Source organism: Triticum urartu, chromosome 3 (genome assembly GCF_003073215.2).
Source record: "Triticum urartu cultivar G1812 chromosome 3, Tu2.1, whole genome shotgun sequence".
Taxonomy (NCBI): Eukaryota; Viridiplantae; Streptophyta; class Magnoliopsida; order Poales; family Poaceae; genus Triticum; species Triticum urartu.
In genome coordinates this window covers 587,121,598-587,139,893 of record NC_053024.1, presented here as the reverse complement: position 1 = coordinate 587,139,893, position 18,296 = coordinate 587,121,598, and the positions used below count along the sequence as shown (strand labels likewise).

At 43.6% G+C, this 18,296-nt stretch overlaps 2 protein-coding genes across 2 annotated transcripts; both read right to left on the bottom strand.

Annotated features, from left to right (window-relative positions):
• Positions 1-8,892: 8,892 nt before the first annotated feature.
• Positions 8,893-10,862, bottom strand: LOC125546988 (40S ribosomal protein S26-like). Its single transcript, XM_048711051.1, has 5 exons — positions 10,731-10,862; positions 9,759-9,851; positions 9,568-9,652; positions 9,172-9,305; positions 8,893-9,030 (listed from the first exon to the last, which is right to left on the bottom strand). The coding sequence occupies exons 1-5, from the start codon at positions 10,860-10,862 to the stop codon at positions 8,893-8,895; spliced, it is 582 nt and encodes a 193-aa protein (XP_048567008.1).
• A 5,367-nt stretch (positions 10,863-16,229) lies between these two features.
• On the bottom strand, positions 16,230-17,984 carry LOC125545163 (expansin-A2). The gene is made up of 3 exons (XM_048709038.1): positions 17,734-17,984; positions 17,279-17,591; positions 16,230-17,030 (listed from the first exon to the last, which is right to left on the bottom strand). Exons 1-3 carry the CDS (start codon positions 17,870-17,872, stop codon positions 16,727-16,729), a joined length of 756 nt encoding a protein of 251 aa, XP_048564995.1. The 5' UTR covers positions 17,873-17,984; the 3' UTR covers positions 16,230-16,726.
• Positions 17,985-18,296: the final 312 nt, after the last annotated feature.

The window sequence follows — 18,296 nt, the reverse complement described above, 5'->3', positions numbered from 1 at the left end:
TTTTTGCAGCGTAGCCTAATGCTTTTTTTCACCAAAAACACTTATGTTGATGTGCATCGCACGTGCATACATACTAGTATACACTAGTTCATCAAAGTAGCACTCACTAGTGCAGAGATGCTTAAATGCAATTTTAATTAGTGGCATGCCCAGTTTAATTCGGAAGTAGCGGCAGCGTGGACATATTTCGTACACCAAAAGTAATAGGTTAGTGGTGGTGTGCTTGCATTCTCACATGCCATAAGTTTGTTGGACCAAGTATCTTGATCAGACATAAGTTAGTGGTGGCGTGTGAGATATGTGGCACGCCATTAATAGTATCACTAGTGCTGGCGTGATATCTAACCGGCATGCCATTGATAACTTCTGCCTTCTCTGCACACCACTGGTATGGTGCACCAATAATTGTGTTGGCAGCCACTCTCTTGTTCCTCATGTAACTTCACTTCTTTCTCCCTTTTCTGTTCTTCTCCCCTTTCACTTTTCCCAAGCTAGGTTCTCTCTTAGTTTTTTGTTCTTCCTCTCCTAGCTTTGTGGACGGTAATGAACCCATTGGAGCTTGGAGAATCGGCACGAGCCCCGCGCGCGAGCCCACGTCGGCTGATAGTGTTGAAATATTGGGCCTACACCGCCTTGGCCAGGCTCCCCTCCGTCCCTTTTGGCTCGGCCATGAGCTTCCCACCGTCGCCTATGTAGTCGGCCATGTCAGGTGAATCATCCCGCTGCAACAGCGCGTCTGTCCGATCCGTCGGTAAATTCTGCACCACCGGTGTAAATGACACCCAGATCCGGTGAGGCCGCCCGTGCTCCTTTGCGTCTACCAATGCCCTTTTGATAGGAGAATTTCCTACACACCAAGGAGTCTAAAATGAGGGTTCTTCATCTTCTCTGGACGTGGAAAGGTATGGCGTCAGTAATTTGGCATGCAAATAAATCTCACGCTGCTCACATCATTATATATACACATGTGCAGAAAGAAGTCTCTTGCCACACCGGTCGCCCGGATGCCGACACACGTCGCCGGCTACCCCTTGTGCGTCTGTGCTATTATGTTGGCATATGTTACGTCGTGGGGTGCCTCCTCATATATAAGAGGCCAAGGGTATAACGTGTCCAACTCCGACACTATACGTGTCATACCCACACTACAACACCAAGTCCAACTGTAACCTACCTTGTACACAATATTCGACACAACTCTAACAATTACATCACCAATATTCGACACAAGACGATTATTACGACATCATTTTTTTAGATAACTCATATATCTCTTTCGGATTGAAATGAAATTTGGTTTTTTGAAATGACTGAAATTATTATTTGTTAACGAGTTAATTATTTTTCTGAAATATTTTTTAAAAATTGAAACGAGTGGAATTTGTTTTTTTCTTTAATTTTGGAATAAGTGAAATAGTTTTTGCAGTCAAGTGAAATAATTTAAATCAAATTTGAAATATGTGAAACGTGTTATTTTAATTATGTGAAGTTGATTGTTTCAATGTGTGAAACTGGTTTTGTGAAATATAACTAGAATTGAATTATGAAAACTCTAGAATTTAAACTATTCAAAATATATTTAGGATATTTCTGGTTTTATAGGTCTTATCGCCCCTACTTCAAATATATGAATATTTTCTAATTTGGAAATTTGGTTCAAAAGTGATCAATCATTTAAAATGAGTGAAATCAGTTTTTTATAGTAAATTCGGTATTGAAAAATGAGTGAAATTTATTTATTGTAAACGCATCAAATCTATTATTTTGAACGATGAAATCATTTTTTTTTGAAATGGGCGATTTTTTTAAGTTAGTTAATTATTGTTTTGAATTGAGTGAAATAATATTTTTTAGATGATTGAAATATGTTATTTAAAATCACTAAAATAAAATCTAGTTGAAATGTATCCAATATTGGTGTCTCTACTCCTATAAAAGATTCGGTTGGTGATGATGGTGTGTCTGTCATCCGTCATTTCTAACCATTAGATCTGCACCTAACGACTGTGATGTAAGTTGTGGCCTTTTTGCAGCAATATCCCACTTTCTCTGTTCCAATTTATAGAAAACTCCTTAGTATCTTAAAACCAATCACATTCCTCCCTTACCTCATCAAAATAGCCCAAGGAATATATTTTGAGTGAAACATAATATATTTTTAGTGATATATGTATATCAAAACTTGACTGTTTTTTCAAATTTGTGAATATGCATTATTCTACTTTGGATCCATTGCAACGCACGGGCACATTGCTAATTATTTTAAAGGTCTTGGTGCGAGTAATTCAAATATATAAAAATAGCACCGATCGGATTTATCTTTAAGAGATATCAATCTCCAAAATTTTGGCTATGAAATTTAATAGTAGCTTTTTTGTGTGGGAGAGAAACTTGTGGAGCTTTTAATGCCACGGACTCCACCCACAAAAGTTGCATGGAAATGAGGGATCCACAACATGTTTATATTCTCACGTATTCAAATGTGAAAATTATTGGCTGGCTTATACTCTAAATGGGTGCACCAATCTCAGCGTCCAAATGAGTTGTGGATCTTCCACCGTTACATACCCTTGCCATTAGAATTACTATTTTTGCATCGCTTCGCCTCTCCTCTCTCCCCATCTGCCGGTACCGATAGTCCACGTGAACCATCCATCGCTTTGCCCCTCTTCTCTCCTTTCTCTGATCGTCAAATACAAAGTGATCCCCAGTTCCTTTAGTGTTCATCTTCAAAGATACTTGACTAGATTTGGATTGCATGGGTAAGAGTCAGAGTAAAATGCACAACACCTTGACAATCCAAGAAAGAACAGTACCGGGCAGACAAGCTTCCACAGTAGGTGCACCTGGTGATGAGCTGACATGCTGCCATACTAAGTGGACAAAAATTTGGATTGCATGGATAACTTAGATCACCAAAAACTAGAATCTAGCCAAATTTTGCAGTGCATGGTAACTAAAACAGAAGTTGGAAAAAACAATGTAAGGAACCATCCCCTCATTCATGGGCACAAGCCATGAGGAAAATAGATAAAAAAACAACAAGAGCAAATGTTGAGTGACGAGTGAAAACACATATTTATAGGCCGATTATTGATGGTTGATCTGAAAAATCATTGACATGGTCTAAATTGTAAAGCAAATCCAAAATTAAATATCTCAATTAATTGTGAGGCCTTAAAAATTAGGAAACATAGTGTATAGTATACAAGAATTGAATGAGAGAGCTTTGATAAATTGTTGACCCGGTCAAAATAGAGTGACCCAATTCCAACTGGAGACCTCAATTAAATGTGGTTAGGAAGCATAGTGTATTGTATACAAGAATTGAATAAGAGATCTTTGAGAAATTGTTGACCCAGTCAAAATCGGGTGACCCAATATCAATGGGAGACCTCAATTGAATGTGGACTCCTTAAAACTGGAGAGCATAGTTGAAAGTGCGTTAAGTCGACTAGAGGGGGGGTGAATAGGCGATTTTTATGAATTTTTCACTAAGGAATTTCAGGGTGAGGAAATTCCTAAGAGAAAAACTACTTGGAGCGGAATAAGTACTCAGAAGTAAACGTAACAGAGCATCAACATGGTCTTCATGATGAAATGAAAACAAGCACAGAGTACAAAAAGCGTAAACACAGGATAAACAGAATGAAGACAAATAGACTGAAGAAATTTGAGCTGAGAAAATAGAAAAAGTCTTCAGTCAAAGTCTTCAAACAGATATGAACAAGCACACAACACAGAAATGAGGAAATGGAAGGGTTGATGAAATGGAATCAATTAGCTCAGTAAAGACAATGATTTGGTAGACTAGTTCCAACTGTTGTGATAGTTGTACGTCTGGTTAGGGCGGCTAGGTATTTAAACCTGATGACACACAGTCCCGGACACCCAGTCTTGAACACGCAGCTCAGAACACTTAGTCCTCACCATATTCCCCTTGAGTTAAGGTCACACAGACCTCGCCCAATCACTCGTGGTAAGTCTTCAGGTGACTTCCAAACCTTCACAGACTCGGTCACTCGGCGATTCACAATTTCCTCTTGGATACTCTAGACCATGACACCTAACCGTCTGGAAGATGCACAGTCTTCAAAGGTAACACGCGTCAGATCCACGCAGTATCAATCTCTTCAGTGATGCTCAATCACTTTGGGTTTGTAGGTGTTTGGGTTTGAGTTTTCCTCACTTGATGATTTTCACTCAAAGTCCTCGGAGGATGAGATGCTCTTAAATGACAAGTGTCAGTTTCTTTTGGAGCACCCAACCAGCTAGTGGTTGTAGGGGGCGGCTATTTATAGTCTAGGGAGCAGCCCGACATGATAAGACATAAATGCCCTTCAATGATATGACCGTTAGGTGGGTAGATATTTTGGAACAGCTGGCGCATAGCACAACAACGATCGGAATTTTGAGTATCAAATTCCTCAGGGCTATTATGTTCCTCACTGTGTAGGCAATCCACACTGGCGAATTCCTAACTCCCCAGTCAGAAAAAATTCCTTAGAGACCAGAAGAACTTCGTCTCTGTCACTGAAGAAATTGACTGAGTTGTATGAGATTTCCAATGGCTTCACTCGAAGGGATTGGTACGCAATTTGGTCTTTCTTTTCCTCTCGGGCTGGCGACTAGAAACCCTAGCCGCCAGGAGAGTCCCACCGCCTCGTTCCTCTGGCGGTTCCCCTCCGTCGGCGACCTTGGTCATCGGTGGTGAGGAGGGTCGCTGGATCTACGTGTGTGAATCGTGTAGCTTTAGGTTAGGCTATAGTAGCTTTGGTTTTTCGGACGTTCATCGTCTTCACTTATAAGGAGGCGATGGCGACGCTGAATAAAGAAGGTTCAGATCTGGCCCCAACGAGGCAATCAATCCTATGGTTGGGGATGGATTTGGAAATCAGTCTGTTCAAACAAGGATGGTGTGGCGGCAGCATCATCCTCGTGGAGGACCTGTGTCCTCGGGCTCCGTTGTTGCGATGGTGTTTGCTCCAACACCGGTGTGGAGCTTGGGAGGTAGTCCAGGAGCGGATGCAGATTATGGTCTATATCGATGACATCTGAAAGACAGCTCGGTCTTTCAGAGATGCTCATAGGGGTAAGGTGTGCGTGTGTGTGTTCATAGGGATGAGTGTATGCGCGTGTATATGAGCGCTTGTGTTTGTACGGCCAAATAACAATAAATAGGGTCTGTCCACGGTATATAGATGTGCCCTTATTATTGCACATCCAGATGACTCAATCAAACTAATGAAAAAGACAAAAAATGTTTGCGTGAATCTTCGTGTAAAATCAATGGGGTAGGACTTATATGTGCAATACTTATAGAGCATGGTCAATAGTAAAGATGTTACTGGCTCTATAGCAATGCCATGTCATCTATGGCCCATATTTAAAAGTTGGATGTGGCTAGCGAGCGCCTAGGCGCTTGTTCACAAGATCCAGCGCTCTTACTTTATATGGAAAATGCAATCGGTCCATCCATACACGCTTTTAGAAAAGGAAACATCTTGGTCCCTGCCACTGCCACTACCTCTCCCATGCCCACGTGACCATGCTACGTTTTAACAAAGAAATCAGCCTAGATCTTGTCCCACATGCATTTATGTGCGGCTCAAAACATGTTAAAAGTCGTAACTTTTGATTCAAGTGTCAAAATCCGTTGCGTTTTCACCGTTGGGTTTCTCACGATGAGTTCTTCAAAACTAGATCCCATTTGAGTAGGTTTCGTCGAACTTTTTTTGAGGGCAACTTTGAGTGCTATTTGAGGCAAGTATAGTGCTATAGGGAAGCAACTTCTTCCTTTTGGCCTAGTAGGATTGCCAATAAGTTGGTTCACATAAAAATGAGAAAAATCACACAAAACACAAGGCACCTTTAGTGCTACATACAAATAAACTTCACTGCACTATGTGTACCTGTGAATTTTGCTAATACTATCCCAACTTGTTTATTATGGCTGCAGTTGTCTTTTCTTGATGGTCAGTTGTCTATGGTTGATATAGGTTTCCTATAAGTATTATATATTGCCTACCATTGATGCCAATTGCCTGCTATTGGTAATTAGTTGCCTATCATTGCTGCTCAGTTGCTTAACTTTATAAAATAGTTGCTTATAATATTTTGAAGTTTTTTATCATTGTTTTTCTAAGTTGCCTGCAAACACTCTGAAGTTGCCTAAATTCACCACCAAGTTGCCTACCATAACTAGCAATAATAGACACAAGAGCATTAACAGCAGGCGACTTCATAGTTTTATAGGCAATTTATAAAAAACAACATAGGAGCACAAACAATAGAAACCTTAGAAGCACCGGTAAAGAAGTTAGAAGAATGTTAGACAAAATTAATTAGGACACAAAATATAGTGAAGTCGTCTATTTTTAGCACTATAAAGATGCTTCTAGTAAAAGGAAAGTTGGTTATGAAGGTGATTTGATGTTATCTGCCTCTGTTTCAAAGTTGATCTCTATTACTACTTAGTTGCTTATTGTTTGTGATTACTTAATTTTAATGGAGTGAAGTTGCTTATGTTTAGCACTAAAGTTGCCTCATCTAGTATCAAAGTTGCTTTTGGAAAAAAATCAAGACATATCTAGGTGGGGTTTAATTTTGAAGAGCTCGTCGCGACCTGGCTAGCCAACATGCGTGCATTCAATAGCGTTGGCGGGCAGACTCCCCCACAAAAGGAAGGCACAAGGATCTCACACCATCCATCACACATAGTTTAGAAAATTGGAATCATGATAGACGACTTAGATCCCACAAAAACTTTTCGACATTGTAGTCAACTTAGGTCCTTTGATGGACAACCTCCATAGTATTGCACGCAATTGAGGACAAGTCATACATAACTTCGCAGCGACGTATATAAACTTGGTTTGTGAAGTAGAAAACTTGGAATCCATGTTATGCAACTTTCCACTCTATGGTAAACAACTTTAACAGTATGGTAGGCAACTGAACTATTTACAACTTATTTTTCGATATGCAACTTAGCAACCATGTTAACCACCTATTACACTATTGCATACAACTAATTGGGAGGCTACTAGAAGAATTCAGTTATACAGAAGGTGCAATTCATCTAGCATCAGAGTGGCTCATGTTTAGCACTAAAGTTGCCTCATCCAGCATCAAAGTTGCTTTTGAAAAAAAATCTTTAAAACATATTCATATGAGATATAGTTTTGAAGAGCTCGTCACGAGGAACCCAATGGTTAAAACAGATCATGATTGTGACATGTGGTTTAAAAGTTATAGTTTTTTGAATTTTCTAATGCTCGAGTTAATGCATGTTACGCCATCCTGGGTTCAGATGGTTGGTCAGATGAGGTGGAGAAAAATCAACGTATTGTACCTGAGGAATCTTTCCATATATAGAATGGGTGGATGAGCAGTTTTCTAAATCTGGAACCGATCTGTTCCATCGTGCAGTCCATGCGCGTGCGCTCGCGACGACGTATAGCGCAGCTGCACTTTTAAGCATTTGGGTATTTAAAAAGGCTCATATAATAGAATGGTTGTATCGTTGGCTATCCATTTAAGAGCAAGTACAATAGGATGACATAGGCAAGCTATAAAACTTTAAATATTATATTTTTGATGAGTTGACGAAGAGAGAAGAGAAACGGACTACTTACTAACAGCTAGCTATAGCACGTGCTCCTAGACACTCTGTGAGAGAGGAAGATGGACCATGTATCAAAAAAATAGTATAAATTTATATGCATCTTATTGTACTTGTCGGCTATAAGCTAGCTATAGATGACGTGGCAAAATCATATAACCAGCTCCTGGTTGTACTATTAACCATGCTCTAATTCTTGCATGCTGGAGGAGACAAAGGAAAGGCACATGATTGGGTAGGAAGAGCTAATTAAACGCCTGCTGTATCGCTCGCGTATGGGCTGCATCCATGCTGCTTTTACTCATTAAAAGTGTTCTATAGCCCGGCTTGCTTCTCTCTCCTCCAACTATAATTTTGCTTACATGAAAGATGCTATATCACTAGGCTTTAGCATACTTACTTTTATACTGCTCACAATGAGGAGTAACATAGAGTAATAACTTGCCGATGTTACAGTCTATGTTACTATCTTCATAGTGGGTAGTAACATGTGAATGATATCATGAAAAAGTTTATTTATTAGGCTATAGACTCATAATGCCTTAAAATGTGTGATGTTACAGTAACTATCTAAATTACCACAAACCCCTCCCTCCTCATTAATTAGCTGCCACATAAGCAATTTTATATTAAAATGTGTGATGTTACTAGTTAAGTTAATTTCATTGTGGCTAGTCTTAGGCTAGTCATAATGGGAGTAACTTAGCTAGTAATATAGCGCACTTCAAGAAAATTTTGCTTATGTGGCAAGTAGTTAATGAGAAGTAGTAACATAATATGTTACTGTAACATAGCGTTTTCCAATACAAAATGAGTCTACAAACTAATAAATAAAGTCATCTATAATTATAACACTAGTACTATGTTACTTTGCACTATGAAGATAGTAATTTAAACTAATGTCATATGCATGACACTAGTATAAGTTACTCCTCACTATGACCAGTCTTAGAGCATATCTAGATGTGTTTTACCAAAACTGCAATAAATATTCGTAAATAGCAGGTGCCATGTTCAAAGCTGATACTCAAAAAGTAGGTAGGCCCTACGTAAAAGATCAACATTTGGCCTGTTAATATAACAAAAATCTTCAACTTAGTAGACTGAACAAAAGTAGAGAATTCATCCGGTACCAGCTGGAGTCTAAAGTTTACGAGGAAAATGCTAGAAGAGCAACACATAGTTCGGCCTAGAGCAACGAATATGAAACCATACGGTCATGTAAGCCTAGCTAGATCATCGTACTGGCATCATGCTAGGAAGCTAAGTCAGGTGCTAGCGACGTTGGGAGCTGGAGCACCGGTGCCGAGACCACCGCCAGCAACACCCAGACCACCACCGCCAGCAACACCAGGACCCCCGCCGACACCACCAGGACGAGGAGCTTGGCCCTCAGGTCTTGCCTCCTGCAAAATAAAACTACAGATCAGCCACATGGTACCGATTGCATACGTACGTACAGTATGACTACCAATTCTTTGACTAGTGCTACCGATTAAGCAGCACTGCCAATGGAACAGAAGGAAACTCGTGTGTCTGAAGCGTACCTTGAAGCGGCTGAAGCGTTCCGGCGGCGCACGGTTCTTCCGGTTCTCACGGGAGCGGACACGGACTTGATGCTGATGGATGGCGCAGGACACGCAATAATGCTCCAGGATATAAAGCTTGGGCAGAACGTAACCTGCAACGGAAACACTTCTATTACGCATCACGAGTTCGACACTTGTACTCCCTCCATTCCAAATTACTTGTCGTGGTTTTAGTTCAAATTTGAACTAAAACCACGACAAGTAATTTGGAACGGAGGGAGTAACTCACAAGCGGATCAGATAAGAGGTGCTGTATTTAATTTTCTCAACAAGTTTATCAGCGATCGGCGATTGCTGCTCGAACAGTTAAGAACCGGCCGAGAGAAGAAAACAAAGGAGGAACTAAAACCGCACCTTCAAAGACGCAGGCGTCCTTGATATCTCTCATGCCTGCCGCCTCCACGATGTTCCTCACCTTGAACCTCTTGATCGCCTTGTCCTGAACCACCAAAGAAGGATATATACGGGTGTCCGTGAACAAGGAGAGGGTTTTGGACTAGGGCAACATGATCGATTGATGCAGCGAGATACAGGATCCAGCTTACCTTGGGGACGCACTTGGCGCAGTTGGAGCAGCGGACGAACTTGACGTGGCCGCGTCCTTGCTTGTTGCGGCCGCCGTTGCGGCGCTTGAAGGTCTGTGGTACGCAGAGCGATAATGGTTAGACGTACCTGCATGGGACAGCAGCCTAAACGAAGTTGACGTGACGACGAGGCTCTTACCATCGCGACGGCGCTAGGGCGGAGGCTCGAGGTCGGCTGCGGCGTCTTGGAGCTCCGATGACTCCGGGTCCTTGTAGGGTTTGGCCCCAGCCGCCCTGGTCCTTTTATAATCAGTGGAGGGACCGGCCGTATAGCATCCAGGCTGTCCGTTCGTGGATCGACGGCCCGAGTTGTGAATGGGTAGCTGATTGGTCTAATCGAAGGCGTATTTACTGCGTCTCCGCTTTGGCACTCTTCAACCCGTTCGAAGTGCTTCAAGTTCAAGGTAGCCCGCAAAAAAAAAGTGCTTCAAGGTATAATGGCATGTGCTGGAGAGTGGATCTCTTTTTCTTTTTAAAAATATCAGACCTATTATAAAGATTCACCGGAAATACAAATTACCCCAAACATAATAAAGATTACATCGAGGTCCATGAACAACCGAAAAACCGTTGCCGCCGCCAGAATGAGCTGCCGATGCGCCGTTGGCGCCGCTCCCATACCGGAGCCGCTTGACCTTGTTGATGATAGCTGGAAAGTCTTCGTGCACGTGCCCTTAAGGACCAACAGTTGTCATCATTGAATCCTTGGATCGACCTGCACCGTTGCTTACGCACGAGAGAAACCCTAACCTCGCTGCTCTGAGGAGCTGGCAGGAATCTACGTCGGAGCGCCGTCTAATCTGTCCCACGAACGAACTTGAGAAGGATCGGATCCCGGAAGACTGACTTGAAGAAGAAGCGCCGCCATCTGTTCGAGCGCCGCCCTTGTGAGAACCAACACCCTACCTATCTAAGCAGAGGCACGAGGAATACTCTCCCCGCCACCGGCCACCGGAGCGGCAGGCGGAGGGGAGGCAAATCCACGGGCTCGCCGGCAAAGATAGAAGGGAAGAAGGCTTTCCCTACTTGCCTTGCAAGAGCGGAGAGTTGATTTCTTTCTCTCATGGAGCCATGTTTTTGAAAAGAAAAATCAAAATCATAATTTAAAGTTTGGAATTTGTAATTTCTAAACGTTCGTGATTTGACAATAGATCCGAACGATCTAATTGACGTTCGATCCGAAATTCTAGCGTGCGCCAGTTTCTCATGAGATTGATCCGGATTTTCTATGCATAGCTCGTGATTGTTTTTTTTTCTCCAGCGTACCGGAAGACAAAAATTTCTGCGAGAAGTGGGAATCAAGCCCACAGCACCAATCTCGACAAGCACATGTTTACGTTAAGTTTGACGTTAGTTTTTTCCTTTGTACTTTAGTATATGTGAGTAAAAGAAAGCCACAACAATCAAGGCCATTGCATTGGATTTTTGACGCAATAACCATGGCACACCAGCTTTAGTCCTTGTCCAATATACCTTAAAAGCATATCCTCGCTAACTCATGTATGGATAACATGGTAACATACACACTTCGGATCTGATAACTTATGTACAAATACAGTGGTAGCTTTGATACTAAGAAAAAAAGTTGTTGAGATATATTCTGCTAACTTCTGCGAAAAATCATGATAATTTACGCCCGACAGGCATGATAACTTACGTACAAACACCGTGGTCATCTCAACCCAGTGAAAAAAATTATAGACATGCCACCCATAATTTTATGTGTAAATACCATAGTAAGAAACGCACGACAGGCCTGATATATTACGTACAAACACCCTGATAACTTTGACCAGCGAGGAAAATTATTAAAAATAATAGCCGTTAACTTTGACCCCATAACTTCTGTATAAATAGCATGATAATATATTCATCGCATGCCTGATAACTTAGGCACAAACATCACGATCGCTTTAAGTCGAGGAACAAATGTTGTTGAAAACATAACTCCGATAACTTCTGTGCAACTATCATGGTAACATATGCACCGCAGACATGATAACTTCGGTACAAAAAATGCGGTAATTTTAACCATGGAAAAAAGTTGTTGAAAACATAGCTCCGGCAATTTATGTGTAAATAACATGGTAATATATGCACCACAAACCTGATAATATATGTAAAAACACCGCGGTAACTTTTTTAGCCATAGGAAAAAGAATTTGTTGGAAAAACATAGAAAAAAGTCTATTTTACTACCCTGAAAAAAGTTGATGGTTCACATAACCCCCTGATCTTTTTTCCGGTTCCCTTACCCCCCTAAACAATCTCAAACCGGGCAAAAACCATCCCTGGCTGGTTTTGCCCATACTGGATGTTGACGTGGACACAGTCAAAGGCGGTATTTGGCCTGCGGGTGGGTCCCTCTCAGCTAGACACTCTCATTGACTGTTGGGCCCGGTCAAATATGACACATGGGGCCCACATCTTGGTTGCACGAAGATTAACAAGGGACTAATTTAGCCCTAATTGCATCATTAACAGAAGGGGACCCACATGTCAATGTCTCAGACTAACCCTAGTGATGAAGGGGACCCACATGTCAATGTCTCAGATTAACAGAAGGGGACCTAAACTAATGATGCCACATCAGCGCGGTCCTGCTCCGAGGTCGCCGGCGTGGAGGGCTTCATCGGCGGCGCATCGGCGCGGTCGTGCTCAGGCGCAGCCGTGCGCAGAGGAGGCCGGGGCGACAGTCAAGGCGGCTGCGGAGGTCGTGGCCTCCCGTTGACCAGAGGCGGCCGGCCAGGGGTGTGGATGCGGTAGCAAGGGCCGGCCATGGACGTGGAGGTGGCGGCGCTACAGCGATGCAGGCGACGCGGGGAGGCGAGAGACGACCAGATCCGAGGGTGGCGCCCCATCTGATCTGGTTCCGGCCGGATCCGGACTCCGGCGGCGGTGTGAAGATGGTACGGCGGCGAGCTTGTGGCGGCGGAGTGACCTGTACCTGAGAGAGAGTGAGTGAGAGAGAGATACGAGCGAAGAGAGAGGGTGAGGAAAGAGAAGGGAGGAAGGAGAAGCGGGGCGCTCGGGGTGGCGCCTTGGAACTCCGGCAGTCACCGGCGTCGGTCGGAGGCGGGGCAGGGTTCGGGTGCGAGGGAGCGATGCTCGTGGAGGGAGGCGACGACAAAATGTGGTCCACCTAATGGAGGTCGACCATAGGTCAAAACCACCATTTGACTGTTGCCACGTCAGCGCCAAGATGAGTCAAAAACATCCAGGGATTGATTTTGCCCAGTATAGGATTGTTTAGGGGGTGAAGGGAATCTAAATAAAGATCAGGGGGTTATGTGAACCACCAACTTTTTTCAGGGTAGTAAAATGGATCTTTTTCAAAAACATATTGTTGATAACTTACGTGTAAATAACGTGGTAAGTTAGGCACCGCGGACCTGCTAATTTATGTACAAATATCATGATAACGTTGATCTAATAAAAAGTTGCTGAAAACATAGCCCGATAAGTTCTGTGTAAATAACATGGTATTTTACATGCCGCACATCTGATAATTTATGTTTAACACCATGATAACTCTGACCCAATATAACAAAGTTGTTCAAATATCATACCGTAGGGCTGGTAACATAATGTATCCTTGGGGTTGGTAACTTAAGAAAAGAAAAGAAAATCTTGATATGAAAGTAAAGACGGTGCCAGTATATATATATATATAGTAAGACAATGATTGTAGTTGGTCGAGCTGGTTAGTGTGTTGCACATTTGGGGTAGAGGTTATGGGTTGAAACCCATGTGCATGCATTTTCCTTTTTTTTATATCTAGAAAAGAACACAGCGGTAAGTAACGATCAAGTAGATGGACTCCATTTTGTTGGACAAGAAATAACATAACGTGAGTTGGTCGTTCGATTAATACTTGATACAAGAGACCAGAGCTCGAATCCTCTCCAGCCTGATTTTTTTTTTGTCTCCCTTGAGTGAGAGAAATAAAAAAGGAAGGAATATGAAGAAATCGAGGGACACTGGGTAGGATCGATCGGGATTAGGAAGAAATCGCGTGGGGGACACGGGATGAGATCGTCCGGACCTATCCAATAGGCACAAACGTTTGGTATATATTGCTGTCCTTTAAAGTTTCATAAAATTTATAAAAGATATGCAGGAACATTGAGTAGTGTACTACATTTTTGTAATATTTTGTGATCAAATACGATTTTCTGTGCGCTGTATAAAAAACAAAATCATGTCTTTTTTCCATAGTTTGAATTACAATGTATTTTATCATGAAAATTTGCGGAGACATAGTATACATCCCTAGGTTCATGTGTAATTCTTTTAAATGAAAACTTGAAAATAAAGTTTTGTATTTTATTTTAAAAAAATCTGGGCTCCATGGAGCCCGGGATCCAAAAGCAATTTCAGTTTGTGCTGGAGAGTGGATTTCTTGCTCCCGAGCTCCATGAAGCCCTACTTCTAAAAAAAATTGGAAAGCATAATTTAAAGTTTCAGAAAAAACTGAAAAAAATACACATGAGATTGAGTGTATACTATGTTTGTGGAAAGTTCCATAATCAAATATGCTTTTATGTGAGCTGTATAGAAAAGGCAGAATGTTAGACTTTTATAGTGAATAGTGCATATCCTAGAAGACATTGTTATTTTTTAGTACCTTGAACCACAATATATTTCGTCATGAAAATTTACGAAGATGTGGTATACATCCCTATGATAAAAAGAAACAGGCTCCATCCAAAAGCAATTTCCGCATGTGCTGGCACTGTTTAATTTCCTATTCCTTTTTCTTGTGTCACGGCAAGAGTCGTGAATTGATGGGACGAAAGCCGAATGGAATTCTCTCTTTTTTTTTGAGAAACGCAGAAAGGAATTCTCTATTTGGCGCCTTAAGTACAAAATAAGGGCCATTCCCTAGCGAGCGCACAAGGGCCGAAAGGGTCGATCAGTAATGGCCCGGCCCATGTAGGGGTTTATCTTTGCACCAGTTTAACCAACATTTTAAATTTCATGAACATTTTCGTTGGCTTTGCTTTGTTTGGTTTTTCCATTATTTATTTATTTTTATTTTTTATTTCTAATATTCATTTTCATTTCTATTTTATGTTTTCATTTTCAAATTTATGACTAAATTTCTTGAATCCGTAAACAATATAAAAATTCATGAATTGTTTTTGAAATTTTCCAATATTTTTAATGCCATGAACATTTTTAATAATGTGTTAAAATTTAGAAAATACTTGATCTTTTCTAAAATTCATGAAGATATTTTAAAATTCGTAAATATTTTTTCATTCGGAAACTACTTTTTATAAAAATTCATGATTATTTTAAATTTCGTGGAAAAAATCAAATTCATGAACCTTTTTTTCAAAACCTTGAACTTTTTAAATCCATGAACTTTTTTTCAAACCATGAACTCTTTCTCCAATTCATTAACTTGCATGCACGTTCTTGTAAACCTCTACAAGAGTCAAAGCCACTTCATGTGCTCCTTGTGGGATCTATAATCTTACTTCAAAAAATCTACAACTCAACTATGTGTACTTGAAAATCATCATTAGACTTGGTCGCAACGGCGGTGAGTCGACGACGAAGATACGTCTGTGGTGCAGAGCTGCTCATCTGCGTCATAGATGGAGGTACATGGCTCTTTCATCTCCAGTCTCTCTCTCGCTGCTCTCGGTTGCTTTCGACCCTCGGTTGACGACTCTGATGAACCGGGGTGCGGGTGGAGCTGGCAAGGGGTAGGGGAAACCCTAGTCGGTCCGTCCGGCCTGACGACGACAAAGCCGAGGGGTGTCATTTTCCTCCTTGGAGTTGCCGTTGAGGTCCCCTCTATCCACCCGGTTCCAGAATCCGCCTATTTTACTAGTCTCCGGAAACGGAAAACCTATCTCGGGTGAAAATCCAAAATACGACTAGAGTACAGTGGTGGCTGCATCGTGTGTGTCGTACCCTTCTTGAAGGCGTTGCCTGGGGGAAAATGGGTTCTCGGGAGAGCAATCATGCAAGCGAGCTTGGAGTGGCTTTTTTCGAATGATAAAAAACAGTGACATTTTTCGAGTGGCAAATACCCAATCAATCCAAGGAGTTAATTGCATAGAAGTACCACAATTCGGGCATCACATGCAGATTGGTACCACGATTGCAAATTTTTACGTGTCAGTACCAACATTGGTCCGGGTTTTTACAAATTAGGCTAAAAGGCGTATTTATACGTATTGACGCCCGATCCGACAGCTCGGGCCCACCCGTCAGGTGCCACGCTGGCCAATCGGCGCGTGCCCGCGCGCTGACTAGGACGAGCCGATGCGCTGCTGCTCTCCAACCTGGTCCGGTCGCACCAGCTCCAGCCCGGCCGCACCATTCCCCAATATGTTGTACTTCTGTGCAATTAACTCCAATCCAAGTGTTACATGAGTTTTTTTTTTCAGGCAACATAGGACAAAGATCAGCTGATTATCAGTCGACGGCATATCATAGTAGTACTACTTATAAAACGGGTAAACCATAAGTAGCATTGTTCATGGTCCCCAAGATAACAAGTGTACCCCACAACCACAAACATCTCCCAACCATATGGCAGGATTCGGGGGTTTACAACGCAACAACAGAAGTTACAAAACACTCTCACACATGAATACAAAACACTCCATGCATGTACTTCTAAAGTACCCTTGAATAAGATCACCTTGCGATGTTTTCACAACGCAAGGCCACACTAACAATGATCAAAATGCTCAACTCCACAATAAGTAATAACTTATTTATGTCTACTACTGTGCTACTAGTATGAAGAGAAGGGGAGGCCTAAGCGGGTGCTGGTCAGCAGCAGCCTCAGAATAGCCGAAGGCCTCTTCTTTACTATAACGAAGAGGTTTCCTTCCTCTCTTGCTCAAGCTCCAAACCAATGCAAGCAATCCGTCCATCGACGAGAGGAGAAGTCGTCCAGCTCGCTAGAACTGGCTTCCTTCGAAGGTCTGGCCGAAGGACCAGCCGGCGGGGGCGACGTTGTTGCTGGTGACGGTGCGGCCGTCGCTGAGGGTGACCCGGAAGGAGAGGCTCTGGCCGTCGAGGTCCGCGTTGCTCTGCCAGTTCTGGCCCCAGTTGCGGGCCATGGCCTGCCACCCGGTGCTGGACCCCTTGATGGCCACCGACTGCACGTCGCCGGCGCCGGCCACGTTCGTCACCAGCACCAGGTTGAAGTAGGAGTGGCCGTTGATGGTGAACCTGATCCCACCCTTCTTCACGCACGGCACCCTGCAGCACAATCGGTGAAACACAAATCTTCAGTAGTGATTGGATCATGCAACTTGGAAGTTGGAACACATCATGGTGGTCAAGTGAGCGTGACGCCTAAACTATTTCGAAACAGCACCGAGAGTCGCTGTCAGACCGAACTGCACCAAATCTGCACTCTGGCCCACCTAACATGGTCCATCGACACCGACACGGGACCGGATTAAGGAAGTTTGTACACGCGAAAGGTTTGTAACTGGCTGGCTCACCTCCGGTAGGCGACGGCGACGATGCCGGCGCGGTAGATGCCGATCTGGAGGTAGGCCGGCTCGGCCATGTCGAAGTGGGCGCGCGGCGGGTTGCACCAGCCACCGTCGTCGTTGGGCAGCGCGTAGTTGGGCGGGCAGAGGTTGGTGGCGGTGATGGTGATGCTGCCCGGCAGGCAGGAGCTGCTCACGTCCTGGCACTTGAGCTCGTAGCACGACCCGCACGCCGCGCCGTCGTTGAACAGCGCCGTGCTCAGCGCCGCCGTGTTCGTGCCGTACCCCGTGCTGTACAGGTTCCCGTACCCGCACGCGCCGCCTGCAGGAGGACACTTCAGTTAGACACTGTTCTACATTCACTCATGTCGGGAACCACCCACATACAATACAGGTAGGTATAGGTAGGTGCTTCTTTTTTCGCTTCAACAGTGTAATAATACTCCTGATGAAGATGAGCTCACCCATTGTGCCGGACGCGTCGCCGCCGCCGTAGAAGGTGGCGTGGGCGCTCTGCCACGACCCGTAGTCGCCGGCGGCCCGCCGGGCGAGGAGGCAGAAGGCGGCCGAGAAGAGCAGGAGCAGAGCACTGGCGGAGGCCATTGCAAAGAGCGCGAAGCTAGCTAGCTGCTGGTGCCTTTCTAGCTCGGTAAAGCGACCGACCGAACTTGCTAGGAACCGATGGATGGTTGCTTGGCTGTGAAGAGAGAGCTGCTACCGGCTAGGTATTTATAGGCGAGCCGGCGAGTGCTCCTGGCCGTTGGAATCGTTAATCGCTTTGCGGAACGGCAGAGAGAGAAGAGGGGACAAAAGTCGGAGATGGAAGTGGGGACTGCGTAGCGTATCCATCCCCGGCCCGGCCCCGAACCACCGCCGACCACGAGCGGCCACGACGGCGGTTAGCACATACGAATCGCGCGCACATGCGGGTGCTCGTCACCGCGGACGCCGCACACAACGAGACAGCAACCGGTCGTGTGCGTACAGTTCATGGACAGATTAAGCTCGCATGCCCACATGGCCACAT